This window comes from Pristis pectinata, chromosome 15, assembly GCF_009764475.1.
Source record: "Pristis pectinata isolate sPriPec2 chromosome 15, sPriPec2.1.pri, whole genome shotgun sequence".
Taxonomy (NCBI): Eukaryota; Metazoa; Chordata; class Chondrichthyes; order Rhinopristiformes; family Pristidae; genus Pristis; species Pristis pectinata.
In genome coordinates, this window is record NC_067419.1 from 2,027,702 (window position 1) to 2,042,440 (window position 14,739).

The 14,739-nt window shown below is 44.6% G+C and overlaps 1 protein-coding gene across 14 annotated transcripts in view; it reads right to left on the minus strand.

Annotated features, from left to right (window-relative positions):
* The window catches only part of LOC127578461 (V-type proton ATPase 116 kDa subunit a 4-like), a 96,094-nt gene that overhangs the window by 15,544 nt on the left and 65,811 nt on the right, over positions 1-14,739 (minus strand). For all 14 annotated transcript variants that reach the window (XM_052030513.1, XM_052030515.1, XM_052030519.1 and 11 more), the window contains 6 exons: positions 12,183-12,395; positions 8,039-8,189; positions 5,464-5,603; positions 2,595-2,752; positions 1,299-1,392; positions 822-940 (listed from right to left, as the gene is read on the minus strand). In XM_052030513.1, the coding sequence (XP_051886473.1) occupies positions 822-940; positions 1,299-1,392; positions 2,595-2,752; positions 5,464-5,603; positions 8,039-8,189; positions 12,183-12,395 (875 nt within the window). The remainder of the gene's footprint in view (positions 1-821; positions 941-1,298; positions 1,393-2,594; positions 2,753-5,463; positions 5,604-8,038; positions 8,190-12,182; positions 12,396-14,739) is intronic.

Here is a 14,739-nt window from a genome sequence, read left to right on the forward strand (position 1 = left end):
GCTCAGAAACTCGTCCATAACTCACATGGACCAGCGTTACTGCACCTAAAGGTCAACTTTACTGTTAGCTCAATGGTGCCCTGCGACACCGACCTTGCAGGGTTAGAGGGAGGCCACTTTCATTGCATTCTCCAGAAGTGTTTATATCACTGTCAGTCTGTCCTGAGGGCCCTTGAACCTCAGTGCATGTGGGTCGGGGATTGGGGATGAGCCAGTGATAGGATTAGTTGTCTGGAAAATATTTCTCCTCTCTCAAACCCACAGAAGTGAAAGCTACAAAAAGAAACTTACCCTCACAGACCTCCACAATACCCTCATGCCCCCCCACCCCATTCCCATACGTCTTTTTGGATGCCAGCTTTGAAATGTAAACTGCATTTCTCCTGAACAGAATAATAAAGAGCGTTGCAGCCCATCTCCTGACCGTGGAGTCTGCTGCAACTATCAGCCTCCAACGTTTAGATTAAATCCACCAAACATTGCTGTTCTGGTGCGATAGTAAACTTGAGGCATCGCTGAAGGTGGTCAGTTCAAATCATGCTTCAGAGCCTAGATTACAAAAACCTAGTGCAGTATTGAGTATAGCTACACTCCTGGAGTGGCCATCTTCTGAACCCAGCATTATATAGAAGAGCTCGACCAGTGGTTAATCATCAAGCAATATTAAAGCAGATCACAGTCGTTTACTCACTGCTGTCTGCAAACTAGTTATCTTTCCCCAGAAGTACATCATTGGCTGTAAAGTGTTTTGGGACATCCTGAAGTTAGGAAAGAAAAATGTCTGTGGACAGATGAGCTTTGAATCGATTTCATGTACCTACATGTGGTTGAAGAGGCTGATGACAACACCAAACACCATTTGTGTGACACCAAGGATGACTGACATCTTCATCTTGTAGGAGTTGAGGAAAGTTAGCTTGTTTGAAGCAATGTTCCAAATCTTTGAAGTGAGAAAGAATTCATTAACTGTCACAATGAGGACAAATACAGCTCACAATTGTGGATATAAATTAGTGATAACAAGATTATTGTGCAAATTAAAAGGTGGCTATGCTGGCTTCTATCCTTCAACGTTTAATTTCCTGACAACGAGCCTTGCTCTGATTGCACTCATGTCTGGTGATTAATCTGAACTTGGGCTTTTATATATTTTGATCCACACTGAATGAACATGGCCATACAGACATTGGTTCTCATGCCAATTTAGTAACTTGTCAAAAATAGAAGCATCCCATGGTACATGAAACATGGTCGTGACCAACATGGAAAGCTTGGAGTGGATGTATGACAGTCCTCACCGGATCAATGCCAAATGGATACGGGTTTCCTGAGAATACTCCCGGCACAGCAGGATCTAACTGTAGTAACAGATTGTTTGCAACGATCTCATCACTGCACAGAAACACAAACAGAAGTCCAGGGAGTTATTGCATTTTTAATGAGTTATTGACACCAAAAAAAAGGCATCAAACATAGCAATGGATTATCAACTACCTGAAAAAGTCCAAGAGGGATAACGTATCAGGTTGCAATCAAGTTTAATGCTCCAAATTATTTGTGTAAGCAGAAAGCAAAAAAAAAGAATATTGTGGTCACAGAGATGGAATTTAAGGGTGTCAAAGAATTAGAAAAAGGTAGGGTGGAGTAGGTTGAAGGAGGGAATTCCTAAATGTAGGACAATATGTTGAAAGGTTTGAAGTTGGGCAAAAGTGGCCAGAATTGGAAGGAATATTGGTATTGGTTTATTCTTGTCACTTGTACCGAGGTACAGTGAAAAACTTGTTTTGCATACCGTTCGTACAGATCAATTCAGAGGTGCATGGCAGGTAGACAATAAGGTGCAAGGTCACAACAAGGTAGATCATGAGGTCAGAGTCCATCTCATCATATAAGGGAGCCGTTCAATAGTCTTATCACAGTGGGATAGAAGCTGGTGGTACATGCCCTCAGGCTCCTGTATCTTGTGCCTGATGGGAGAGGAGAGAAGAGAGAATGATCCGGGTGGGTGGGGTCTTTGATTATGCTGGCTGCTTCACCAACGCAGAGGTATAGACAGAGTCAATGGAGGGGAGGCTGGTATCCGTGACACTGTGTTCAGGTGGGTTTAGGACCAGAAGGGGTGACCCAGACCACGGGTGGGGGGCCACACTCCTATCCGACCAGTGCTAACTACTGCTTCATGTACTACCAGTCAGTAAGCACAGGGAAAGGCACATGTTTACAGTGAGAACAATAGAAAAGAAACTGAGGACAAGAGATGGAAAGAACACATGAATAATAACAGGCATTTTTAGCTACTTCAACTTCTTAGAATGTATTCACAATAGTTTATTTCACAAAACATGTCCAATGAAGGATTCATTGCTGGATCTAATACCAGGTGACCAAACAGAAAAAAAGTGAGAACTCTCACATGCGTTATTAATGCAAATAATACTGATGTCCCAGGTAGTTCACTGCCCAGTTCTATGTTGAAGTTTAACAGTGAAGTTAAGCAAGCAGAAAAAGGTTACAGTATTGAAATTGACTCAGTTTTAAACAACTGCACATAGCTGAGTGATCTCTTATCATTTGTTGTTTTCTGGGAGACTTACTTCCACGTTCCATTATAAAACATCCCTCTGACATGCCACGAGGATCCAAATATATTGAAGGACTTTGAGAAGCAATCATTGTAGATAAATCCAGTGTAAATAGAGAATATGCTCATCAACAGAATGAGATAGCGTCCACTGAAGAAAGTATTCCAGATCTGAATAGAGGGCAAAACAGAGAAGCATTAACAACCAAACACCTAGATTTCCCCATCACTCCAGGACTATTATGACCACTAACATTCAGAGGGTCCAAGGAGTGGAACCAATTTTTACCAATCATCAGGACACAACTGTGACTTTGAGTAACTTATGGGGTAAGACTGCACATACTAGGCCTGTGTTCTCCTAAGGGTGCTGTGGTTAAGGTATTTAATACATTCAGAGAATTGATCCAGAGGAAGTATTTATTCTGAAGTGAGAATCCAGAACAAGGAACCAGTGCCTTAAAATTAAAGCCACAAATGAAATTTGGAGGCACCTCTTCCACACCAAGTGTAACAGAGATCTAGATAATCTCTCTCAAAAGGTGGGACTGCTGGAGCCAACTGAAACCCTTCAGGATGGAGATTGGCAGATTAGACAACGAGTATGAAAGGGTGGGTAACGAGCTGAGGGGGCTCCTTTATAAAATGGCACTGGCCAAGTCATGCCATCAGCACTATGCAACACACGTAGTTGGGTAACATGTTTGAGCCTTGCAGTGACAATGCACGTAGGAAAGAGTGGGCATTTAACCCTGTGCAGCCTTCTACATAACTCTTCCGCAGATAGACAAATGTAGGGCTAATGAGTGTGTGAGGCATACATTAATTTGAAGGAAAATTAGCATTTAGTTTCTATCTGCCTGTAGGTCACGGCAGCTTTCAAGTGTCAGTCGTATGGGCTAGAAGCAGTGGCCATTTTTCATTCTTGACCAGGCAGCAAGCTGTTCCACTGTGTGGGGCAGCAGAACAGAGCCAGATTCTGACCTCAGGTACCTCCCCTTTCAGCCGAGGCATCTGAAACCGCACGCAGAAACATTTATTCTCATTGATATAGATCAATGGCACAGAGCTGAACAGTGACCGTTGGGACCTTCATTGTTGGGGAAACAAAGGCAGAGAACTGTTTGAATGGCATGAGACTGAAAGGAGTTAAAAGGTCAGTAGGCGTTTTTGTATGCAAATTACTGTGAACATGCAATTGCAGGGAGCAATTAGGAAGGCAAATGAGGCGTTGAACTTTATCGCAAGAAGATTTAAATACAAGAGACATTTTGCTCCAATTATACAAGACCTAGTGAGAATGCACAAGGAAATGTTTTGTTCAACAAAACACAAAATGCTGGAGGACCTCAGCGCGCTAAGTGTCACATCTGCCCCTACACCTCCTCCCTCACCACCATTCAGGGTCCTAAACAATGCTTCCCGGTGAGGCAGCACGTCCCCTGCGAATCTGTCGGTGTCTTTTACTGTATCTGGTGCGGACTCCTCTACATCAGTGAGACCCAAGGCAGATTGGGCGACCGCTTCGTCGAGAACCTTTGCTCCGTCCACTGCAACAGCCAGGACCTCCCTGTGGCCACCCACTCCAATCCCACATCCCACTCCCACACTGATGTTTCTCCATGGCCTCCTCTACTGCCGTGTTGAGGCCAGACGCAGGTTGGAGGAGCAATACCTCATATTCCGCCTTGGGAGTCTCCAACCTGACGGCATCAACGTTGATTTCTCCAACTTCCCTTATCCCCTCTCCCTTCCTCCTCCATTTTCCCTCATTATTCTTGTGGCCCCTTCTCTTTCCCCTGCCCTGCCCTCACAACCTGACCACCATCTTCCCTTTATTCCATAGTCCACTGTCCTCTCCTCTCAGATTCTTTCTTTAGCCCTTTGCCTCTTCCACTTATCACCTCCCAGCTTCTCACATCACTCCCTTTCACCCCCCCCACCACCTTCCCTTCCTGGACTCACTTACCACCTGCCAGCTCGTGCTCCTCCCCCCACCCTTCTATTCTGGCTTCTGCCCTCTTCCTTTCCAGTCCTGATGAAGGGTCTCGACACAAAATGTTGACTGTTGATTTCCCTCCACAGATGCTGCCTGACCTGCTGAGTTCCTCCGGCATTTTGTGTGTTACTCCAGATTCCAGCATCTGCAGAATCTCTTGTGTCTGTCTATTTCTTCCCTTCGGGGAAACATTTAGTGGATGTGATTCAAAGATCACGGCATCCTGACAGCCATTTCCCTGCAGCAATTTCGAAATCAGGTCATTTGGTTACATGACTCACTGTTCTTTGTGGGATTTGCTCCTGCATTCCCTCACCACTACTGCCATACTGAAGTACTTCAGTCACATGGTGTGCCCGCTTTGGATCCTGGAAAAGTTCTCTCTGGAGCAGACTTGATAGACTTAAAAATCATGGAGGTTTAATGGAATAGGTAAGACGATGAATGTTTTGAACAACAAGACGCTCAATTGCCAGAGGAAGTAGAAATATTTAAGGGAGAACAGCCATACAGCTCCTGAATTGAAATTGAAAGTTTACTTTAAAATGTGGAAGAACAGTCTGAAAGGAACAGTAGGAACACTCTAAAGAAGAAAAAGTGAGAGCGGGACTAATTGCTTTGGAGATGACATGGGCTGGAAGGTCCCCTGTACTGTATCACTGTGACATCATTTACTACACTCTATTTTACTGGGGACAAAGCACTTCAGGTCATCTTAAGATTCTTCCTTAATTCTGTAAAGAACTCCATATCCTGCCATAAACACTCTGGGATCACAATGCTCAAATCCAGAGCTACATTGCATAGGAAAGACACCAGGAATGAACTATGGGCCCGTGAAGTAGCCCTGCTTGCTAAAACACACATCAAATCTTTCACCCACCTCATTGCCTCCTCTCTGGGCAGCAAAGGCTTTCTCATTAATGATCATGATAAGTGAAAATCCCAAGAGGACTGCTCCATGCCCACAGTCTCCAAACATGACAGCAAACAGGAATGGAAACGTGATGATTGTATAGGGAGCTGTGAAAAGAAAATGCACAAACAAATGACATTTCACAAGGGTTGTATCAGAAGGTCAGTACATTTAAAACAAGAAAGTACTATACAATAAAAAATTCACACATTCAAGACCTGTGTGACCTAAGATTTTCAGTCGAACTATAGGCAGTGAGTGGATGGTTTTTCCAATGCAAAAGTGCAGGTCTTGTTGCCTGGTACTCATCATTTGGCATCATGGCTGGCTTGAATTGTCAACATCCCCAGCATTGAGACCATGGTTACTTTCAGCTGGCTAAGCTGGATAGCGCACATCGTTCACATGCCCATCACTGCGATCTCAAACAGACGCTCGGTCCCGAGTTCTGTTGTGGGAAACTAGCAGGCAGGCAGAGGAAAAGATTCAAAGGTGTGCTCAAAGCTTCCTTGAGAACCTCAAGGCCGTGCATCAGGAGCACATAAAGGCCCCGGATAAGCAGCAGCAGGAGCATGTCATCTCACAAACTACCCACCTGCCCACCCCATCAGTCACATTCTGCTTCATTTAAGACTCCATGGTTCCCACAATCACCCCAAAACCCACAATGGAGCCAAGTCATTCTCGATCCCAAGGGACTGCCCAAGTTGCCACTAGAGCCCAAGTTTAAATCTTATCGCTGACTGATTTCCAATTTTCCCCGCTTTAAAAAAAAAGGACCAATTAAGTCCTTCGGTGAAGCTGAACTTTCATGGGAGAAGACAATTCCACAGTGGGGAAGGAAATGTGGAACCCCACACTTCAATACCTTTCAACCAGCCCTATAGAGCAGCCTCTGCTAATCAGTCTCTTTGATAAGCTGACGTCAGTCAATTTCATTTGGGCACGTGTAATCCAGCCTCGTTGATTCATCAGCAAATCCCCAAAGGTGGCCTTCTTGCACTTGCTACTGTTCCAGCTGAAGGATGGTCTTGGTGGCATTCTCAGGATCTTAATGAGTTTTCCCCCACTACTTGGCTGAGAGGCATGTTAGTGAGATGAGATACTTTAGAATCCTTGCAAAGCCATTGACAGCTTGGATATAGAAGGGTTAACAGGCATGGGGAAAGAAATGGTTCTGGGACATAATGAGATAAGAGAGTCTAAATATTCAGCCAGCACCATGAGACGGACTAATAAAGGACATGTGCCTGAAGAACTTCCAACAAAGACCATTAAGCAACTGGTTTCTTTTTCTGAACCATAAAGAATTCTCAGCGGGCAGAGCAAAGATCTATAACTGTAAAAACTAACTAGAAGAATGCTTGCTCTGAGTCAGAGCAAGGAGAGACATCAGCTGGCAGATGTGACGTGCATCAGAGCAGCAGCTTCATCCAGGCAGGGAGAGCAGTTTCCTAGCAGCACACTGATGCATCCTTGACGAGGTCTGGGCTCCCTAGACAGTGACAGCAGCTTAAAGCAACCAGCTGCCAGGAGATGCTACAAAGTTTGCAGTGGAACCACAGATCAAAAGGAAGCACTTTGGCCCATTGTCAGCTTTCTGAAAAAAAATCCCAATTAGTCACACATCCCTGCACTTTCCATGGCTTTAGAAAGCATTCTTTTAATGAGTACATCTCCCTTAAATCTCTGAACATTAATTCCTGCAAATCAACAACAATATCACCACCAGTCACTCCGCCCGACTAAAGACCATGTGCTCAGTGCCATTCCAGCAAATCTTTGCAATCTATACATTTACTTTATTTATACAGCACAGTGACAGGCCCTTCTGGCCCAACAAGCCCATGCCACCCAATTACACCCATATTAACCTACTAACCAGTACGTCTTTAGAATGTGGAAGGAAACCCACGTGGACATGGGGAGAACGTACAAACTCCTTACAGACAGCGGCCGGAATTGAACCCGTGTCACTAGCACTACAATAGTGTTATGCTAATGTGTGGCCCTCATAATATTCTCAAGAATATTTCTGGAGGCTGGTGGAATTACAACAGTAAATCGGCCTGCTTTCTTCCATTTACCAAACCAGGGACACTTGCTTGAAGAACACACAAGGTTTTCTACATCATTTCATCTAGGAGTGGCTGAAGCACACCAGGGAAGGTCATTTGGTCAGCAGAGGCACTGTCAAGAACCAAGGATGCTTCAACTGCTTGCGTCAACTGGGCCACCTCATGCTGTCAGTCTCCATACCTTCTCCAGACCATTACACTTGTACAAACGTCACTCACTGGAATCACCAAGTCATGACAAAACACCACACTCATGCACAATTCAACTTTCGAGCACTTTTGTGAAAAGAGTTCCCTTTGTAGGTATTAACTTGCTTGCAATTGTAATTTCAAGGAATTTAAGCAGCCCAAGTCCATACACAAAGGTCCCAAATGAGAATAGCAGAGCAATCTTGCACATTAGATTAACTGGTCAGCTATTGCTACACAATTGAAACTATGATGTAAAATTGAACAAGAGTCACCAGGATTCATTTCTCGATATGTCCCAACTCCATAGGCATCCACGATGTTCTGGAACCCAGCTGTGAACTTGTTGGTCCTGTTGAAGGTGGGTGGGGCCATTTGGGTCTGCACAACTGTCATGATTGGATCAACACTGGAACCACTGCGCTCCTAGAGCAGGGCAAGGGGTGCAGAGGGAGAGAAAAGCAGCTTTCATTTAGTGTCAGCTTGAGGCACGATTTCACTCCCATCAATGGTGCCGAAACAGAAAGCTGCAAAAACACACAGAACACACCTTTACTTCTTCATAGGCAAACTGTGTTGATATGCAAGGCAAATTGCTATCAGTCACAAACAACTGCACAGCATTGTCTCACAGTGAGTCGAGCTGCTGCCCGACAGCTCCAGGGACCCAGGATTAATCCTGACCTTTGGTGACGTTTGTGCAGATTTTGCACAATTCTCTCTGTGACTGTGTGGTTCTCCCCCACACCACCCCCCACTCCCTGGGTACTGGTTGGGAGGTCAGCTAATTGGCCACTATAAATCGCCAACTAGTTCAGATAAAATGGGTGGAATCTGGGTGGGGGGGGGGGGGGGGGAGGGGGTGGTGCAGCTGTTGATGGGAACTTGTGGAGAATAGGTTGAGAGTTAGTGGGAGAATGAGGTCACGCTGAGAGCTGGCATTGACTCGATGGGTCAAAATGGCTTATGTCACGTGAAAATGATGATTGGAAACTGCACCTGGGATCTATGTCAAACAGGGTGAACAACTGTGCATCTTCCCTTAAAAAACACACTGAGGAATCGTTAACAAAAAGTTCAGTTTGAATGCAAGTGCAAGCATAGTTAGGATAATTAAATCAGGTATAATTGAAATAGTTAAATCAATGTCAAATTATTATAGGAAGCGGAGCAAAGAAGATGAAAGAAAATTTAAGATCTCGAACATTAAAAACTGAAGAAATAAGAATGCACACCTGTTCCAGGCGACTGGCTCACAGTAATTCAGGCTTCTCACACTAGTAAAGGGGAACATATTGAAACAGACAACCCTCGACTTTTAATGGTAATCTTACTCCTTGTCTACAATGATAGTACAGATAATTCAATAGACTTAAGCAGGAGGAACCAATTTCATTTCTGTACAGCTTTTGGTGGAGGACTGCGTTTTGGGAGCACATTCCAGATGTTGATGCACCTGTCCTAGTCGGGCACTGGGTTCCAATGTGCGAAACAAAAAAGTGCTCTGAGCCTTACTGCTATTTTCACAAATCCAATTCTAGGTTTGTCCCCCTTTATAAATTAGACCTGTTGCAATGTACCTTTATGGCACTAGTACCCTCTTGTTGCCATTTCCCTCTGGGCCATTGTGATTGCTGTAACATTGGGGATAACCATTGGCCAGAGCTTAGTAAACAATCGACTAAAATAAGATATCAGCCCATGAGCAGAATACCTGGCACGAATTATTTATACTTGTTAGGCAAATCAGGTTGTTCCATTTCCAGTGGCAGGATTGAAAAACCCCTTCATAATGATCCTTGCTACTTTAGTCAACTCTCTCTCTCTAGAACAAATCAAAGAGAAAACAGTGACGTATAGTTTTTGTACGTTCTCCCCGTGTCTGCGTGGGTTTCCTCTGGGTGCTCCGGTTTCTTCCCACTTTCCAAAGGACGTACGGGTTAGGAAGTTGTGGGCGTGATACGTTGGCGCCGGAAGCGTGGCGACACTTGCGGGCTGCCCCCAGGACACTCTACCCAAAAGATGCATTTCACTGTGTGTTTCGATGTACATGTGACTAATAAAGAAATCTCATCTTATCTCAGAAGGTAATGTCACCTAATGAATAACCTTTTGAACTGGAGGATGAGGTTTTCTCACTCCTTGTTCTCTGCACAACTCCCTTGTCCACTCTTCCATTTCTACAAACACTACATCTTCCCATACAACTGCAGGCGATGCCACACCTGACCCTTTACCTACTCCCTTTCCATTATTCAAGGACCCTCCATCAGGAGGAGCAGTGCTTCATTTGTACTTCTTCCAAACCAGCTTACTGCTTTCAGTGCTCACAATTCGATTTCACAGCAGAGAAACCAAATGCACATTGGGTGAATATTTGTAAAACAGCCCGGTCAGCAGTGCTAATCCATTTACCTGCTGTTTTAAATCTTCCATCCCACTCTAATCCACCTTCAGCCTCCACAGTTTCAAAGGCCAATGCAAGCTCGAGGCACAGTATTCTCACCTTCTGACCATGCATGTCACAATGCTTGGATCTCAGTGATGAATTCAATAACTTCAGGTAGCCAGCCTTGCCATTTGCATCAGCTAGTTCAGATGCATTCACCTGTAACATTCTATTTTTCTCTCTCCACAGTGCCTATTTCTTGGATTCGATTTCAGATTTACAGGAACTCAATTTCTCTCTCCTCACTTTCCTCCCTCTATTTACCCCTCCTCCAGTTTGATCAGTTCCAGTTAAGAAGCCTTCACCATCCTCTCTCAGCCAGCACAACTTCAGCCATTCAGTCCCTCTTGCTCTCCACCCTATCGCAGACATACCTCCTGGTTCTCCCCACCCCTCCTGTTGCAACTTAAAACACATTTGATTTCTAACCTTCCCTAATTCTGATGAAAGATCAACAGCCTGATAACCCATCAGTGGAAAAATGCCAGAATTCATTATACAAGATACAATAACTGAACACATGGAAAGCATTAACAGAAATGGACAAAATTGGTTTGGGCTTATGAAAATTAAATCATTTACCAATCTACTGGAGGTTTTTTTGTTGAGAATGTACCAGGTAGAATAGATAAGGAGAAAACAGTGGATGTGGTGTATTTGGACTTTCAGGCGGCTTTTACTAAGGTCCCACATAAGAGGTTAGTGCTCAAAATTAAAGCACATGGGATTTGGGTTAACATATTGCAATGGATTGGGAATTGACAGACAGAAAACAGTCGAATGATTCTTGTTCTGGACAGCAGACAGAAATGACTGGAGTGCCACAGCGATCAGGGCTTGGGCTTCACCCTTCCAAGCAGCATTAATTTTGGTTCCCTTTGCACAATCTGTGGGCATTTCCAGCCTTTTCAAATTTCCATACGAGTTATGAGCAGTCCTGTTGAGGCTGAAATTGAGATGGAGGATAGAAGCCACGACTGGGATGCAGCACTTGGAATAATGTCCGAAAGTGATGGCTGTGGCATTAAATTTTAGCTGTTAGTGGAAGATTGGATCTTGGATAATCGGTATGACAACACCAGCAGTGGAGGCTTCGGAAAGTGAGCAGAGCTTGTTGTGAATGATGCAAGAGTGTGGATGCACATCACACATTTCCCAGAAACAAAAGCCCAAGAGAGGAGAACATACTTTACTCAGGATCACGAAGAAAGTTGTGCAACTACAATTAGGATCATTTCTAAAGTATGGCAAGGCAGAAACATGACTGGAAAGATGTAATTACAGACGTCTAGGAGGGAAGGGCATGGATTTGAGGGAGACAACTACACATTCAATAATAGTTGCTCGAGAATATAGAACACACACACCCCTTTCTCATCAAATCACTGCACCCTCCCTGAAATTAATTGATAATTGCTTTATTATTGTCTCATGTACTGAAATACAGTGGAAAGTTTTTGTTTGTCTGCCATCCAAACAGATCATTCCATAGACAAGTACACTGAGGTAGTACAAAAGAAAAAGTGCAGAGTATAGTGCCACTGTTACAGAGAAAGTACATGGCAGGGCAGGCAAATAAAGTGCAAGGGCCACTTTGAAGTATATTGAGATCAAGAGCTCATCTTTATCATAAAAGAGGTCCATTCAAGAGCCTCATTACAGCGGGACAGAAGCCGTCCTTGAGCCTGGTGGAATGTGCTCTCACGTTTTTGTGTCTTCTTCCTGATAGAAGGGTGGGGGTTGAGAGAAAACCCACCTGCCTCCTTAAACTCACACATACAGTCTGCATCAATAATCTTACCTGAATATTTACTCCATCATTAAACCTTCCTTCACAAAAGATAAGTGTCCAACTTCCTAACTCATTAAGTTTGAGCTCATCTCCATCTGAGTGAATTGTCACTCAGGGGAAAAAAAAACTAGTCAAGACACCAATGACAGATGTGCCCTATCCTTAACACACAGCTCACCTTCCCCTGATTGAGTGCCTTCTTGATCCTGTCCATGTCGGCCACCGGACACCAGGTCTCTGCAATCAGGCACTGTTGAGTCACGTCGATGTTGCACAGGTTCAGGGTGTGATAAATTGCCTTCATTTTCTTCACTTTCACCTGCCAGTTGCGCAGGTTCTTGGCCGCTTCCTGGAGAACACGGCGACGATGGCTCTCTGTCTGGTTAAGTACCTGAAGAATTGAAAAGTGAATTTGGAACTTCAACAAAAATCAAGCCCCATTTTTATTTCAAATCAATAAAGCAAAATCTTATTTTAAGACCCATTGCTAAGAAAAATACCACGCAACAAAACACGCTGGGGAGATTACTTGGTCCATTTTATTCAATTCAGGGCAAGGAGCAGAAGTCATTGTACAGGAAGGAGGAAAGACTGAAGTCCAGAAATAGTAACATGCTACTACAGGTTGTTGCAAGAGAGGCTCATGAATATTTCTGCTCTGGGCCTGTCAGTAACACAAGTGGGACCTGGGCACTTCTGAATCAGCATTACTCTTCGGCCCCCCCCCCCCCCTCCCCCCACCCCTCCATACAGCATGCTGGAAAATGCCACCAGTCACCACCGTCACATTGGGTTGTGTGGGTGGTGGTGAAGAGACAGGGCCTGCAGTCAAAGGCTCAGAGTCCTGGGTTCAGGCATTGCAGGACTGTCACAGAGTTGGGTGGAGGTGGAGAAGGCCTTCAAGGGCTCAGAGGGTCAAGGCCAGATCAATGCCCGAAAAAGGAAAAAAAGTAATGGGGAGAAAGTAAAAAAAAAGGTTGCTCCTTGTAACAGTGTACTCATTTTCCACCCACCCTCCCCACAAAGCTCTACAGAAATTGCATCAGATGCAGAAGTGCAACTTGCACCCGGTTGAATTTCTTCAATGATATGAAACAACCCCGAAACTGTGGTTACCACATTTCACGTCAGGAACTGCCCCTTTTCAATCATCCAGCATTGAAATGAAGCATGCTGCGTGACTGAATTTCTGGATGATTTGAGAAGGCAAATGAAGGGTTAAACAGGTTGAAGACGGCACCATATTGTTGGCAGAATCTATTACACTCATCATCTTTGCCTTGACAAGCAAACTTTCACAGGGCAAAGTACTGGAAAAGCTGCTTTAACAAGGATGTGGAATCTCCCTGTTAATTGTGCCTACACTGAATTCCTTGGGAATTCAGTCTAGGCACACATGCTCCACATCCCTGCCCCCTACCCCCTTAGCAAAACAAAATGCAATTCTCACCACTGCCCACCAGCAACCCCTTCCAGTGCATTGCTGCAGAAACCTCAATTGGAAATTTCTGGTTGTGCCATGAACTGAGTGGCAAACTCCACTACACCCATTTTTCTCCCTCATTCATTTCTCAGGATCTGGGTGAGACTGACAAAGGCAACATTTATTGCCCATCCCGCAGTGCCCTTGCTAGGCCAGTTCAGAAGGCACTTAAAGAGTCAACCACATTCGCAGGTCCAGAGTCACAAAAGAGCCAGAGGGATGCCAGATTTCCCTCCCCAAGGGGCTTTTGTGAACTAGATGGGATTTTACGACAATCCATCTTCTTGACCCTCTGCTTTGTGGTCATCATCATTAAATTTGACACCTGCCCCGGTGGAAAGTGATTGCTCTCTATCACTAGTTTGGTAACTTCTTCACCACCCCATCAACGTACCCCATTACTTCCCTCATATATCTCAAGCAAGATACTTAAAGTGTCTTCTGTCCTCCCCAAAAACCAATATTAAATTTCTTGAAACGTTAATAAAATTCATCAAATCACAAGCAACAGAAAGGAATTCAGTTCTGGTCACTGGCTTTTTGTGTTTCGTTGCAGCAGTGTTCCTGTCATTTTGTTTTCACGTGGGATTGGGGCGGGGAGAGAGAGAAGAAAAAGGGGGGATTGCTTATGGAAAGGCACGGTTGGGTTTGACGCCTCAGGTTTTGTCAGCTGACTTGCACCAGAAGGTTAGGTGATCTCCTGGATTTTCTTGGAAATAAAAGTCTCAAATGGGACCAGCTTGGCTTGACTTGCCAAAGATGGGATTCTTGTTTCTGACCAAATACAATCCAGCTGCTGAAGGTACAAAGACAAGTCACCTCAGAGTACAAGCAGTTTGCTCCCACCCGTCCCCATTCCCAGATGTGGCATTATTGGCAGGGCTCCTGTTTATTCTCCATCCCTGGTTGGCTTTAAGTGATCCACATGCATGAACGTCTGCAAGTTGTAGGGCACTGCAGCTGGATAGGGAGCTCCAGGATTCTAAACACAATAACAATGCAAGAACAACAAACAGCAAGGTGCACAACTTGAAGCCAGAGATGCTCTCGTGGATACGTTGCCCTTTTTGTGATTTGTGGGGTGAAGGGTATTACTTATGCGATGGCATGCAAGCCAAGGTTTTAACTGGCAGGACCACAGCACAATCTGTGGAGACCAGTGTGGACAAGGCCACGTCATTGGACCAACATTTTTCTCAACCTTTCTCACCACAGACTTCCCATGGGAGTGAGGAAATCTTCAGGACTAAAT